The 15,188-nt window shown below is 59.5% G+C and overlaps 1 protein-coding gene across 1 annotated transcript in view; it reads left to right on the plus strand.

The window, feature by feature from the left end:
* Window positions 1-1,244: 1,244 nt before the first annotated feature.
* The window catches only part of DPH1 (diphthamide biosynthesis 1), a 49,410-nt gene continuing 35,466 nt past the window's right edge, over window positions 1,245-15,188 (plus strand). The window contains exons 1-3 of the mRNA XM_065418380.1: window positions 1,245-1,296; window positions 4,297-4,452; window positions 9,763-9,826. Of these exons, the coding sequence (XP_065274452.1) occupies window positions 1,245-1,296; window positions 4,297-4,452; window positions 9,763-9,826 (272 nt within the window). The remainder of the gene's footprint in view (window positions 1,297-4,296; window positions 4,453-9,762; window positions 9,827-15,188) is intronic.

The raw sequence follows: 15,188 nt of genomic DNA on the forward strand, positions 1-15,188 counted from the left end.
CTGGGATCCCCAACCTGGGCTGTGTGGGTGAACCTGCTGCCCCCAGCCATGGAGACCCACCCCACAAGCTGCTCTCTGCCCCATGGCCCCCCTGCACCTCTCAGCCTCCCAGCCCTCGTTGGGCTCCCTCCCACCCCCCTCCAGGCCTCTGCCTCCCCCCTTCCCTATGCCTTGCGCCTCTCTGTTCACCTCCATGTGAGCAGTGGGTGGGGTCTTGGGGGGAAGTATGGGTGCAGTGGGTGCCAGGGCCCACAAAAGATGAATCCGGCTCTGCCTGCACTGTATGCGAGGGCCGGGGTCGGGCTGGGCTGGGCTTCCACTGAAGAGGAGGGCAGCTGCACCTTGGTCCAGCTTATGCCAGTAAGTCTGGCCTTGGAGCTCCTGGCTCAGAGCCAGCATGGGAGGGCTCTGCCCAGACACCGTCCTGTGTATATTCTGCCCACCACTCACTGAATGTGCTGAATGTGACGCAGCTCATATGGTCCGAGTCGTATGTTATTGCTATGACCCCTGCAAACTGCAGGACAAACCAGCCCCCTGTGTGCCATGGGGGAAAATTACAGTAAGGGGCAGTGTTATGCAGGGGGGTGTTATGCGGGGGGCGCCCCTGGGGCAGAACCGGGGGGTGTTAGGCGGGGGGCACCCCAGGGGCAGGAGCAGGGGGGTGTTAGGCGGGGGGCACCCCGCGGGCAGGAGCGGGGGGGTGTTAGGCGGGGGGCACCCCGGGGGCAGAACCGGGGGGTGTTAGGCGGGAGGGTTATGCAGGGGGCACCCCTGGGGCAGAACCAGGGGGTGTTAGGCGCGGGGCACCCCGGGGGCAGGAGCGGGGGGTGTTAGGCAGGGGACACCCCGGGGGCAGGAGCGGGGGGGTGTTAGGCGGGGGGGTTATGCAGGGGGCACCCCTGGGGCAGAACCGGGGGGTGTTAGGCAGGGGACACCCCGGGGGCAGGAGCGGGGGGGTGTTAGGCGGGGGGGTTATGCAGGGGGCACCCCGGGGGCAGGAGCAGGGGGGGTTAGGCAGGGCGCTCTGCGCTGTTCAAGCCCCACACACTGCTGCGGCGCGGGAGCAGAGCTCTCCCTCCCATGGTGGGGTCGAATGGGAAAAGCCAGGGGCAGGGCGTTCCAGAGGCCCCGCCCCCATACGCTCGATTGCTCGGTCCGCGTCTGCTCCTGTCTAGGATCTGGTGGCTCACACGTGGCTCTATTGGCGCTGCCTTTCCGGCCTCCACGTGGGTTTGTTTGCGATGGCGGCCCAGGAGCAGCCGGCGCGGAGCGAGCCCCCGGCTGCGGCGCCAGGTGGGACCTTGGTGTGTGGGGAGCGAGGGGTCCCGCCCGCCGCCGGGCCAGGGGCCGGTTCAATCCGGTCCCAGCCTGACCTGGCCCGTATCCCCCGGCTTGGGACCGGTCTAGAGAGCGAAGGCCCCGGATCCGCCCCGACCTCCCCTCCCCTCCCCCGCCAGGGGACGGGCTCCGGGGCCTTTACCGCCCCCGTGGCTCTCTGCAGGCCAGGGGAGGGGAACGTGCCTGTCTGTCCCCAGAGTGTGTGAGCGCGTCCCACGCTGCAGCCGGTGCCGGGACCCGCGATGCCCCCCCCCCCCTTCATCAGATGTCCCGAGCTTTGGCCCTTCGGGGCTTGGGGCAGTGGCTGCTCGGGCCCGGTTCTCCCGGCCAGGCTGCGCACCAACCTCCTCTGACGTGCCATGCTGAGGGTGCCAACTTTGGTTGGACGGTTTCATGGAGGTTTCATCTAATCTTTAATTTCTGGAGACTCCAGGCCAATCCTGGAGGGTCGGTAACCCTGTCTGACGGGTGCTTTCCCCAGGAGCTAGGCCTGCCCCTACCCCCATGCAGCGCTAGCTTCTGGGCCCGAGCATGAGGTGACATGCCCCGTGTGTGGCGCAGAGATGCGCTCTGCAGAGGATGCTGGCTAGTCTGAAGGGAGGCTCTGCTGGGAGTGGAGGAGGGTGGGTCCATCAGTCTTGAGCTGTGCTCGGAATACATTCTCTGACTCCAGCGTCTCCTTGGTCCCAGATCTATCCCACGTTCCAGTAACCCGCTAGCAGTCACCTCTGCCTGTTGCTCACTTGGTGGACAGAACGGTCAGCAGGGGCTTTTCCTGCCTGGCATGGCTGAGACGAAGCCAGTCAGCCATAAGGACTTCAGTGTCCCAGTTGTCTAAGTTACTTTGTAGCATTTAATTTATCCCGGCAGTTTGCTTCACAGGAGCCTGGATAACTCATTTAGTGAGTGGGCAAAGCAGCTCGTGAGTCACTGGCCTTCAGACAGCAACGAACACCTGTTCGCTGTGAGACACTATCATGAAAGGGCCCTTTGCAAGCATAAATAAAGCAGCCCTTACGCTGCATCTGGCAGTGTTCGCATTGCTGACACCTTTCTGATTCAGAGTCCCACAAAAGGGTCTCGAGCAGTCATGGTAAAACAGGAATAGAAACCTGCTCTTTTCAGCTCCCATCACTTTGTCAAGTGAGATACTAGAGAACTAACACGGGCCCTTCCCTTGCAGATCACTGCCCCTACAGGAGTGCCAGCCAGCTGCCGCCCCTTCCACAGGGCATCCTGGACACACTTGTGGCAGTGCTGGCTCTGGGCCAGTTGGTGGGATTCTGCTAGCGGGTGGGATGGGGAGCTCCTGTGGGGTCCTGTCTGGGTAGGGAAGAGGAGTCCTTGTGAGGGCAGAGGACCAGCAGGGAGAAGGGAGCTCCCTTGGAGGCAGGGTCTGGGGATAGGAGCAGGGGAGCTCCCTCAGACACAGCCTTTAGTGTCAGTGGGTGCGAAGTGTTTGGCAGCCAGTGTGTGCTAGGGCTGCTCAGCCTTAACCTGAGACTCCCTTGGGGCCAAGTCGTGAATCCGGCTCAGGGCAGCCCTTATGCGAGAGCCCCCCACCCCACCCCACCTCCGTGCTGGCTCTGCGAGGGGCTGCAGGTGGAGCTGGTTCTGGGGGGCTTGCTGGGCTCTGGGTAGCAGGATGTCAGGTGACTCCTCACTGCTGAGGAGGGGGCGCTGCGGCTGGAGCTTGTGTGTGGTGACCCAGTGTGTAGGACCTTCCGACCTGCATTTGGGCCCCTGTAGCCGCATCGTGGTCACCTTTAAACTTGCCAGCTGCCTGAGAGAACAAAAGACTTCTCCGTGTTCCCTGGATGGCGGCAGGGGGGCACTGTCTGGGGACGCAGGCAGCTGGCAAGTGGAAGTGGTCTCTGCACAGAAGCCTTGCTAGGCCTCATGTAGCTGGGGCGATGGGGTCATGCTGGAGCAGGCACCAGCTCCTCAGCTGTCGCTGGCTGGACTCCTGCTCTCCGGGGAGTCGTCATTGTCCTTCCCCTGAACTCGGCATCGAGTGACTGGCCTGGCCGCTGCCTCTCCTGGAAGGTGGTGCTGCCCCTAGCTGCTCAGCCGAGCTTTCCCCGCTGGGTTACTGGCACTGAGCGGCCCCTGGGCAGTGGGTTTCTGGCTCTGGGCAAGGCCCCCATCTCTGTGCATGTCAGTGGGGTGGGGGCTATGGCCAAGCCTCTCTGTTAGTTCTGTTTGGAGTTTCTAATCTGGGCTCAGTGCAGGCCCCGACAGCTGCCCCTTGCCCCCTCCATTGCTCCCGCATCACTCAGCAGGATTGAATGTAATTACATAGCTTTCATTGTATCATTTTCTTGCCTTTAATGTTAGTTTATTGAGGGGTCAGAGCATGAAGTTACTCTGCGCCTCCGACCCCCTCCCCTCCCCCCGGCTGTGCTAGATTAGCAGGCTTGGTGCCTCCCCGCATTACGGAGCCTGGCTGCTGGGGGGTGGAAACCTCTTCCCCTTGTCCTGCACCCAGTCAGTCTCTCTGGTTGGGGGGTGGGTGTGGGGACTGCTGTGGATCTCTGCCTTGCGGGAATGCTGCAGGACTGTGGGTCCCCTGTGCTCTCAGGCGAGCAGAGGGGTCTGAGCTCTGGCTCTGGAGTCGTTTGAGTGAGTTGGCATCTCCGGATGGATGCTGCATCATCAGGCCTCTGGAGGCAATAGGTGGTTCCCTCTTTGTGACACATCCAGCATGTCTCACCGTGCCTCCCAACCAGTCCTCGCTGCTGGCTGGACAGAGCCAGGCTTTCCCCCGGCTCTGCTGGTGTGATGGCCTGTCTCCCTGTGCAGTGGGAGCCAGGTGTCAAACTCGGCGGTAGCTAACGGAGTCAGGTGCGGCACATGCGGCTGGTGGGTGGCCAGCGGCTCAGCGCCTTCCCGCTCTTCATGGATCCTTTGGCTCCTTGCACTTCTGTTTAAGAAGCTCCTTGGCTCTCCTTGCAGGCCGAGGACCCCAGCGCCGACGGGTGGCTATGCAGATCCCCGAGGCAATTCTCACCAATAAGGAGCTGCAGGAGGCAGTTGGAGCCCTCCCCAGCAACTATAACTTTGAGATCTACAAGACAGTCTGGAGAATTCAGCAGGCCGAGGCAAAGAGAGGTAAGTGGCCGCTCGGGGCCATGCTGCACTCTTAGCGTCCAGGCTCGAGCTGTGCCCGAGAACGCAGCTGCCGGGCTTCGTGCACCAGCTCACCACCGGGGCTGAGTGGGGGCTAGATCCCATTGACCCTGTTGTCGCAGCCCCGGCCCCTCCTGAGTCAGAACGTGCCTGGCCCTCGCCAGCATGTGGGTCCCAATCAGTCCGGAGAGGGTGTGTTGTAAGGCCAGGCCAGGAGCTGGGCTGAGAGCACTTGGGGCTAGGTTACCTAGGGGAACGTACTGATGGCTGCTGGCTGTGCCAAGCTGTCAGTCAGGCTGGGAAGCAGCTGCCACACCGCCGGCATTTAACGTTACGGGGAGCTGGCCATAACTCTTCCGACGATTGAGCGTGTTTGTATCTCAGGTTTATAATCACATTAGACAGGACGGGCTGAGTCGCCTGTAGCTGTCATCCTGCTGGAGATTGGGCTGGGATGCTGGCCAGGGCTCCAGTTACAGCTCTCTGTCTCTTTCCTCTTTCCCTGTGCTTCCTGGCTGAGCCTTTGGGGATTGGGGGGTACACCCGGGTGAGCGAGTGCCCAGGTGGAATATGGGTGAAGGGCAAGGCCCCCCAATGGTGGGGGATGGCATTGGGGTCTTGGGAAGCAGTTCCATTGATACGGGGGGAGGGGCAGGCATAGGCATGAGCTCCTGACTCTGTGGGCTGCGTGTTTCCAGGCTTGGGGAGAGGGAGGCGCAGGTGCCCTGGTCTCTGCTGGGGCATCTCTGACTTGGATGTGGTTTCAGCTGTGGCAGCTGCTTTATTTCCCCCATGGCCTCAGCTGCTGAGGAGTAGATGCCCCAGCCCTCTCCCTGGTTGGGGTCGCTGGCCACAGCCTGCTCAGCCCTGTTCCTCATGGGCTGCCAGTGCAGAGAATAATGCATCCGACTCCCGATCCTCACTGGGCCACCCATGCCCTGGATGAAAGGAGCAGGCACCTATGGGTGCTGGGAAGGGAGAGGTGCTTGGTGTGTCTGAACTGTTACTGCAGGCTGGGCTGGTGGGGGGCAGGTGAGCACGGGCTGTCGCAGGCGGTGGGCTGGGGAAGGGCTCATGAGTGGGGTCTGTGACATGATCGTGTGGACAGGGCCCCCATAGTGTGCCCTCTCTGCCCTCGGCACTGTTCGGGTTCCTGGAAGCTGGGGCGTGTGGAGGGGCTGAGTAGCTGCAGCTCCGCGGTTTGTGACTGGCCGGGGGCCCTGGCAGCCGGAGGCGTCAAGCCTGGAATGTTTGATCGGGCAAGGAGCACAGAGAGCGACAGGGTCACCGATGAACCCGTGGGATGCTCTTGTGACCTTTGAGGGGAAGGATGACCCAGGGGTTAGGGCATCTGCCAGGACCCAGTTCGGCTCCCTGCCCTGCTGCAGGCTCCCCATGGGACCTTGAACAAGTCCCTGGCCTGCCTCAGTTCCCACCGGTAACGTGGGGATGGCAGCCCTGCCCTGGCAGAGTCACTGAGGATTGTGAGGTGCTGGGACCGTTGAGAGATCTGAGTATGTGTCACTCCTGTCTTGGCTTGGTCGCTCTCAGGGCCCAGACCGTCATGCCCTGTCCCCAGGGGGTGCTCAGGTTGGGAGGAGGCAGAGGGGGAGTGTGTGGGCTATCCTGGCCATGGCACTGCCTGGGCACCCTGTGCTGTGTGGTTTGTTCTAATGAAATGCAAACATGCGGCTCAGATTTAGGTTTTAGCCTCTCGGGGAATATTGGAAGCTGAACCCATCAGCCGTGCTGGGCTCTCAGATGTGCACATGCAGAGGCCAGCGCAGGTCTTGCTGGCAAGGGGCTGCAGCTGGACCCGAGAGGGCAGGAGATCAGGGCAAGGCTTCCCTGTGCCAGCGCCTGGTGGGGAGGGGATGTGATGGGCTGGAGGTGTGTATCTGGGCCTGGGTCGTAGCAGAGAGGCCAGCGGAGAGCCACTGGGTACAGAGGGCAGGTGCTTTGCTAACGGAGGGGAAGCCAGCTGTCCTGTGCTTCCCCCACCCACTCCCAGCACCTGGGGGAAGCACAGGCCTCACTTGGGAAGGCAAGTCTGTTTTCTGGCCGGCAGTCCAGGGCCCAGGGCTGGAGCTGATTTTACCCCAGGGGGAGGAAGAATTCGGAGCCCCTCGAGCCAGCTGTGCCGAGCCCTGGGCACTTGCTGCCCCAGTGGGACGAGCAGGGTGCTAGTGCTCAGAGCAAGGTGCTGCGAGTTGGGCTCCTTGGAGCCCTGCCACCTGCCCTGGGCCCTGAAATATCTGTGAAGTGCCTCTTGCCTTGCGTGGGCTGGGCTCTCTGCTCCTTATCCGGGAAGCAAGGCTGCCGATTAATCGCCGTTACCACACGCCATGCACGCAAAAACATTAACTGCGATTAATCGCACTATTAAAACAATAGAATACCAATTGAAATTTATTAAATATTTTTGGATGCTTTTCTACATTTTCAAATATATCGATTTCTATTACAACACAGAATACATACTGTACAGTGCTCACTTTTATATTATTATTTTTTATTATAAATATTTGCACTGTAAAAATGATAAACAAAAGAAATAGTATTTTTCAATTAATCTCATACAAGTACTGTAGTGCAATCTCTTTATCCTGAAAGTGTAACTTACAAATGTAGTTTTTTTTGTTACATAACTGCAATCAAAAACAAAACAATGTAAAACTCTAGAGCCTACAAGTCCACTCAGTCCTACTTCTTGTTCAGCCAATTGTTAAGACAAACAAGTTTATTTACATTTGTAGGAGATAATGCTGCCCGCTTCTTGTTTACAATGTCACCTGAAAGTGAGAACAGGTGTTCGCATGGCACTTTTGTAGCCAGCGTTGCAAGGTATTTACATGCCAGATATGCTACACATTCATATGCCCCTTCATGCTTCGGCCACCATTCCAGAGGACATGCTTCCATGCTGATGATGCTCATTAAAAAATAATGCATTAATTAAATTTGTGACTGAACTCCTTGGGGGAGAATTGTATGTGTCCTGCTCTGTGTTTTACTTGCATTCTGCCATATATTTCAAGTTATAGCAGTCTCGGATGATGACCCAGCACATGTTTGTTTTAAGAACGCTTTCACAGCAGATTTGACAAAACACAAAGAAGGTACCAATGTGAGCTGTCTAAAGATAGCTACAGCGCTCGACCCAAGGTTTAAGAATCTGGAGTGCCTTCCAAAATCTGAGAGGGATGAGGTATGGAGCATGCTTTCAGATGTCTTAAAAGAGCAACACTCCGATGCAGAAACTACAGAACCTGAACCACCAAAAAAGAAAATCAACCTTCTACTGGTGGCTTCTGACTCATGATGAAAATGAATATGCGTTGGTTCGCTCTGCTTTGGATGGTTATCGAGCAGAACCCGTCATCAGCATGGACGCATGTCTTCTGGAATGGCGGTTGAAGCATGAAGACATATGAATCTTTAGCGCATCTGGCACGTAAATATCTTGCGATGCCGACTACAACAGTGCTATGCAAAGGACTGTTCTCACTTTCAGGTGACATTGTAAACAAGATGTGTGCAGCATTATCTCCTGCAAATTGTAACCAAACCTGTTTGTCTGAGCAATTGGCTGACGTAGGACTGAGTGGACTTGTAGGTTCTAAAGTTTTACATTGTTTTATTTTTGAATGCAGTTATTTTTTGTAACTAAGTCTACATTTGTAAGTTTAACTTTCATTATAAAGAGATTGCACTACAGTACTTGTATGAGGTGAATTGAAATGTACTATTTCTTTTGTTTTTTACAGTGCAAATATTTGTAATAAAAAATAAATATGAAGTGAGCACTGTACACTTTGTATTCTGTATTGTAATTGACATCAATATATTTGAAAATGTAGAAAAACATCCAAAAATATGTAAATAAATGGTATTTTATTATTGTTTAACAGTGTCATTAATCAGGATTAATTGTTTTAATCGCTTGACAGCCCTACTGGGAAGGGCTGGCAGATGTGGCCCACGCTGCTTTCCAGACGTCCCAGGGCAGCAGAGGCTGGCTGGGGCGGAAGCGGCGCTCTGGGACCCCTCCTGAGGTGCCTGAAGCCCGGATTTCCCTGGCTGGGTAAGCCGAGTACTTAGCCTTAGAAGAGCTTTGTGAGTCGGGGCAGCTGGAGATTAGCGTGGTTCCAACCCATTGGCCTAAAACAAGGTCTTTAAATAGAGCTGGTGTTTGCCCAGGCAGGGCTCAGTAGCTGGGGATTTGGGGAGGGAGACCGTGGGTACGTGTCATTAAGGCTGGGATGCGTTAGTGGGATCTAGAGTTAAGAGAATAACGGGATTAATGGGACCTGCAGCTGGAGTTCAAGGCCACAGTTCCGGCGCTCAGTCCCCACCCCAGCATGGGGACCGTCCCTCGCCTCTCCGAGGATCTGGAGGACAGCAAAGGGGGTTGAGTCACAGTCTGACTGTTAGCATAAGAACAGCCACACTGTGTCAGAGCAATGGCCCACCTGCCCCAGGATCTTGTCTTCCAACAGTGCCACTGCCAGGTGCTGCAGAGGGAGTGAACAGAACAGGGCCACTATCGAGTGATCCGGCCCCTGGCGTCCAGTCCCAGCTTCTGGCAGCCAGAGGTTTAGGGACACCTGGAGCATGGGTTGTGTCCCTGTCCAGCCTGGCCAACGGCGGATCTAGCCTCGTTCTGTTTGGAACCCATTTTACTTCTGGCCTTCGACACACCCTGGCAGCAAGCTCCTGGGCCGTCTGTGTGTGTGGGAAGAGGCACTTCCTGCTGTTTGCTTTAAACCTGCTGCCTGTCACCTGGGCCAGCACCCGGGAGGGCCTTGGCTCACTGCTGGGCTGCAGCACGTGGGGCCTGGGCACAGAGGTGCTGGCCTAGAACCCTGAGCCCTGGTGCTTGGCCTGCACCTTGGGGCCACGCGCCTCGCTGTGCCGGGTGGGTTCACCACCCAGCTGCAGGGAGTTCTCCAGCTCTCCCCTTCCTGCATCGTTGCCGTGTTGTGACGACTCCTCCCCAGAGTGGCCAGGGAGCAGAGTGTTGCAGCTGCCCAGTGCAGAGGACTCCTGACTCCCTCCCCTTAGGAAGTGCTCAGGAGCTCCTGGAGCCAGCAGCAATGCTGGGTGTTATTGGCGGAGTGCGCCGGTGTCCCAGCATGCTGGGGGGCAGCTCTGGCTCGGAGGCGGAAGGACTGAGCTGTGTGTGGCTCAGTGTGCCCAGGGGTGTTGTCAGGCTTGTACCAAGATGTTCGCTTTGCGGAGGAAATGACCTGCTCAGTGCATCCTAACCCTGGGGATCTGTCTCTCTCCTAGTGGCTCTGCAGATGCCCGAAGGCCTCCTCATGTTTGCGTGCACCATCGCTGACATCATTGAAAGGTGAGTGAAAGACGTAGGCTCTTTGCCCTTGGAGGGGTGTCTGCCCTTGCCACACACCCTGGCATCTGGCATCTCACCAGACAGGTCCCCTGGGCAGAAAAGTAATGCCCCACATCAAACAGCTTTGCTAAAGCATTGATCTGCCTGTCCCGTGGTCCTGCCTCCCGCCACGGAGCCGCCCGCGGTGCATGTAGTTGGAATCTCCTGCATTCGGTAGTGCCCAGCTGTGCAGTGCGGGGTGGGGCGGCCGGCCAGTGTTCACTCGGCGCATTCCTGGCTTCCCACCCATAGAGGCTGTTTGTGGTTGAATTTATGCGGCCGTGCGAGTGGTGATCGGTGAGAGACGACCATGCTGTCGGCTGATCTCGCTGCCTGGCTCTGCCCCCCACCCTTCGGCGCGTTCGAGCCAGCAGCCGACAAGCTCAGCATGTCCTGGCCCTCGCTGGGGTCACGGCGCCCGTGTTAACAACTGGCTGATGTGAGCTCGGGGCCTGTGTGCCGAGGAGCGCTCTGGGCTGCAGTGGGGGCAGGGCCTGGTGGCAGCAGGTGAGCTCTGAGAGGCTGGTGCTTTCGGGCACTCTCCATTCAGTGGCCTGCGGCTTTGGGGGGGAAAGGGGCTCCCTCGAGCCCCTGCCTCGCTGGCCATGGCCTCTGCACCGTGCTCATCCTGGGCTCCAGGGGAAAGGCCCTGCTGCCCATTTACCCTGGCATCCGCCCCCTCGCTCCTTGGGGCTGAGCGGGCAGCTGTGATTGGCAGGCGGCTGTGGGCAGGGGTCTGTGCCTGGGCACGCAGGTTCTCCCGGCTGCTCACATGGGCCCAGAGAGAGGCGGGGGTGGGGGGCGGGAGACCCCTGTCCCCGATGCTACTTCCCACCCGATGTGTCGCAGCCCAGCGGAAGCAGAAGGGGAGGGTGAAGTGCTGAGAGGCCATTGGGAGCTGAGCGGAGCTCTCAGCAGATTGCGGCACCTTGCAGGATTTAGGCTAATCTCTTTCTCCTGCCTGCTGTAACCGCCCCCCAGCTCCCTCTGTTTGCACACAGGGAGTGAGAGCCAGTAGCACCCTGCGGGGTCACGACACTCACTGGCACACCGTCTGCCTGGTGCAATGGCTGGCTTCCCTTCCCACCTGCCCTTCACCAAACAGCTGCGAATGCTGTGCCTGGCAGGCAGGATCAGAGCAGGGCACCCTCCCAGCTCTGCCAGGAACCCCCGCGGCCCGCCCCCCTGCACAATGGGGCGGAGCGGCTGGGTGACTAGCCCCTCTGTCCCCAGCGCACTGTGCTGCTGCTTGTGGCTCTGGGCTATGTAGGTGCCAGCTGGGCTTGTTGGCAGCATCGTTGCCCAGCAGGCTGGTGGCTGCTCTGTGGCCCTGCCCTGCCCTGCCCTCCGAGCCAGCACTGGTGCCCCGGGGTGCTGCAGCACTTAGCCGTGCGGGGGTGAGCAGGGGGAGCTGGCAGAGTGTCTCGCTGTCTCCTGCCGGCCTCCGGGACTTGGGGAGCGACCGGGCTGGGCCTCGTCAAAGCCTGCCTGGGAGCTCCCAGTGCCCCGTGCTGCACAGCGGGGAGCTGCTTTCATGGTCCAACTTCAAAGGCAGCAGATTAAGGGATTTTTTTTATCGGAATGAATGGGGAGCCCGAGCCCCTGTGCACAGCGCAGCCTGCCCGCCCTACACGGGGCGCTCCCGCCTCCAGCACCCCGGCTGGGGCTCCCAGGGTGGGGCTGCAAATGGAGGGGCCTCTAGGATGGGAGGAGAGAGGGTTGTGGGGGGGAGCTGTATGCTGGGGGGGAGCTGTGTGTATATGTGGGGGGTGCCCATGGGCGGGGGCTGTGTGCCGGGGGGGGATCTGTGTGTATATGTGGGGGGTGCCCATGGGTGGGGGCTGTGTGCCGGGGGGGGATCTGTGTGTATATGTGGGGGGTGCCCATGGGTGGGGGCTGTGTGCCGGGGGGGGATCTGTGTGTATATGTGGGGGGTGCCCATGGGTGGGGGCTGTGTGCCGGGGGGGGGATCTGTGTGTATATGTGGGGGGTGCCCATGGGTGGGGGCTGTGTGCCGGGGGGGGGATCTGTGTGTATATGTGGGGGGTGCCCATGGGTGGGGGCTGTGTGCCGGGGGGGGGATCTGTGTGTATATGTGGGGGGTGCCCATGGGTGGGGGCTGTGTGCCGGGGGGGATCTGTGTGCGGATGGGGGTGCCCATGGGTAGGGGCTGTGTGCCGGGGGGGGGGGATCTGTGTGCGGATGGGGGTGCCCATGGGTTGGGGATCTGTGGGGAGGAGGCCCGCAGCAAATTAACACTAACACAGAAGATGTGGGTGCCGTCTCCCCCCCCCCCCGGGCCCTGTGCCAGCCCTGAGCCCCCGGGCGCCGCCCCCACCCCCTGGGCCAGCTCTGAGCCCCCCTCCTTGTGCTGTGCCAGCCTACTGGGTGTAACTCTGAAGATACCAGCTGGGAGTCTGAGACCTGGTCTACATCTGAGACGTAGGTTGTCCTGGCTACACGGTGCAGGGCTGCGCGTCGTCAGGGCGAGTGACCCCTGGAGCTGCAGCTCGGGCGTGGCTAGGAGCCTTCCGTCCATGGCTGTGGCCAGCAGTGACTCGTGGCTGGAGCCCTTTATAGCCACTGCCTGAGCCTGTGCCGCTTAGTGCGACGCCATCGAACCCCCGCCCCTCACTCCCCAAGGAGCTGCCACGGGTCAGGAGAGAACTGCAGTAGGTGAGGGGTTAGTGCGACAGAGGGCCTCGTTAGTGCCTGGCTCGTTAGTGCCTGGCTCCTCGTGCCATTAATATTTATAGCTGGTGCGAATGTGGAAGCTTAGCTTGGCCGCTGCTTCGGCTGGCCCTTTTCACCCAGCTGCCTCGGCTCCAGACGTGACAGAAATAGCTCCTTCTGCCCGCAGCAGCGCGCCATGTGGGAGCAGCCCTGTAGGACTGCAGGTCGCAGAGTCCCAGTCACACGGGGAGCCTGTTCGGAGCCTGCCCCATGCCCAGGACGGACGAGATCCTAGACAAGTTGGGGGCCCCATTACCTCACCAAGGGCGACTGGCTGGCGCCTTTGGAGCCAGATGCCAGGTTGAAATCTGCTTTCATCACCCCGTTGGGGCTCTGTGCGTTCCTGGTCCTGCCTTTCGGCTCCAGGGGGCGTCGGCCACCTGCCAGCGCCGGGTGGGTCAGGCACAGGGGGAGGGAGCACTTGGCCCTGGCGCACATGGATGACATGTGTCTTTAGCCAGACTGCGGAGGAGCCTGTGTCCCAGGTGAGGAGGGGGCTGGGGCGTCTCCAGGAGGCCAGGCTGGCTATAAAGGCTGGGAAGTGCAAGGTGGGGATGGCCGAGGTGTCGTGCCTGGGCCTCAAGGTGGGAAGCAGCTGCCTGAAGCCAGAGCCAGCCATGGTGGAGGCAACCAGAGACTGACCTGCTCCCCAAACCAAGAAGCAGGTCCAGGCCTTTATGGGGATGGTGGGACACTGCTGGAGATTTGTACCCCACTTGAGCTCCCTAGCAGCCCCATCACGGAGCTATGTAAGAAGGGCAAGGTGGTCTGGACTGAGCAGTGCCAGGGGCTCTCTGGGCTCTGAAGGAGGCACTAGTCAAGGGCCCAGTGCTGGTGAGCCCAGACTTTGACAAGCCTTGTGGCGTTCACAGACGCCCCAGACGCAGGGCTGGGCGCGGTGCTGATGCAAGCCAATGCGAAGGGGGAGAGACACCCCATCGGGTACCTGAGCGGGAAGCTGCTGCCCCGGGAGCAGAACTATGCGGCCATCGAGAAGGAATGCCTGGCCACGCGGTGGGTGCTTAAAAAGCTGCAGTCGTATCTATTTGGGAGGCACTTTACTGTGTATACTGACCACTCTCCTCTGACGGGCTGTACCAAAGAGAGGGGCTAATGCCGAGCTCCTGCAATGGAGTCTGACCCTCCAGGATTATGAGATGGAGGTGGTCCATGGGAATGCAAAGGTTATAGCCGATGTTTTGTCCCAGAGAGGGGGGCCTGCACTTCCCCAGGCCATTAGCTGAAGGGACCCTGCTCAATTCAGACTCGAAGGGGGCGGGGGGGATGTGACGAAGTGGGGAGTTTTCTTAATGTTGTGTATGATTATTGTGCGTGCCTCGGTTTCCCTGTGAATTGCATGTCTAACCAGGCGGGGGAAGGAAAGATGTTGATCTTTGCTGAGATCCCTAGAGGATCAGATGCGACTGTCGCTGGCTACCTGGGCCCAGCCAATGGCCAGACAGTTTGTCACTTCTGTCGCTCGGACGGGGAGGGGTCAGAACATTCACACCCCTGAGTGACATCGGTTTTGCTGACATAGGCCACGTCTACAATGCAGCCTAAGCCAGGGGAGGTGGCAGTGGCAGGAAGATTGTGGCTTGTAACCACCCCTTCTCAGGCTTGGCTGGGGAGCCTGGCTAGCGCCGGGGGTGCCCTTCCTCTTGGAGTCTGGACTGAGGCAAGGCCCTAGCGTGGCGCGTACTAGGCGGGAGCATCCTAGGGCTGCCAGCTGGCTGGCTGGGGCTCGCACTGAGCAAAGGGCCAGGAGTCATGAGACCTGGTTCTTCCGTTAACACGGACTTGCTGGGTGGCTTCGGATGTCGCCGACCTTGTGGGCTTGAGGTCCGGGTCGTGCTCTCGTTCTTGAAACCCGTCTGAAGGAGGGACACAAACATGCTGTTTAACAAACCCCCTTAACCCCCAGGTGGGCTCTGCCTTCCCGTCCTCTGCGGGGAGCATCTTGCACTACCCTTGGCAGGGTTTGCAGGGGAGGGGCTCTGGAAAGCTCCCACTCCGCTGTGCATAGAGGTAGCACTCCAGTTAATTGCTAAGCAGGAGCATGCCCAGGGACCGCGAGAGCTGGCAGCGTGGGCTGGCTCGCTCCCCATGCCTTGAAGACAAGGATTACAATTCAGGGAAGTGCTCCAGTTATGCTGGGATCCCAGGGCCCTTTCTTCCGGCACCGCTTGCGCGCCCCATGTCTTTGTTTCAGGTTTATCTCTGTTGTGGAGTTGACATCTGTTAAAGGATTCTCACTGCATCTGGCTGCATTAGTGACAGGAACCGCCAGCGCCTGTAGTCACTACAAATGCACCACCAAGAGGAGCCCGGGGCCCCTGCCTATCTGTCTGTCTGCTCCGCAGCCATGCTGTGAGGGATGGGGAGGTTCTCAGATACTTCTGTTACCCACGTTGCTGGGGCTCCGAGCCCCTCGAAAAGCCCCTGAGTCTCTCCCCCAGCAGGGGGCAAGCCCAGAACCTGGCACCTCCCACTTGTTCCTGCCCCCAGCGCTCACCCTGCCATGGCTGAGCCCTGGGGCTGCTCCCAGTGTGGCAGGAGAGGGCCCCTCAGGCCCTCCTGGGACAGCGTG

Source organism: Emys orbicularis, chromosome 17, assembly GCF_028017835.1.
Source record: "Emys orbicularis isolate rEmyOrb1 chromosome 17, rEmyOrb1.hap1, whole genome shotgun sequence".
NCBI lineage: Eukaryota > Metazoa > Chordata > Testudines > Emydidae > Emys > Emys orbicularis.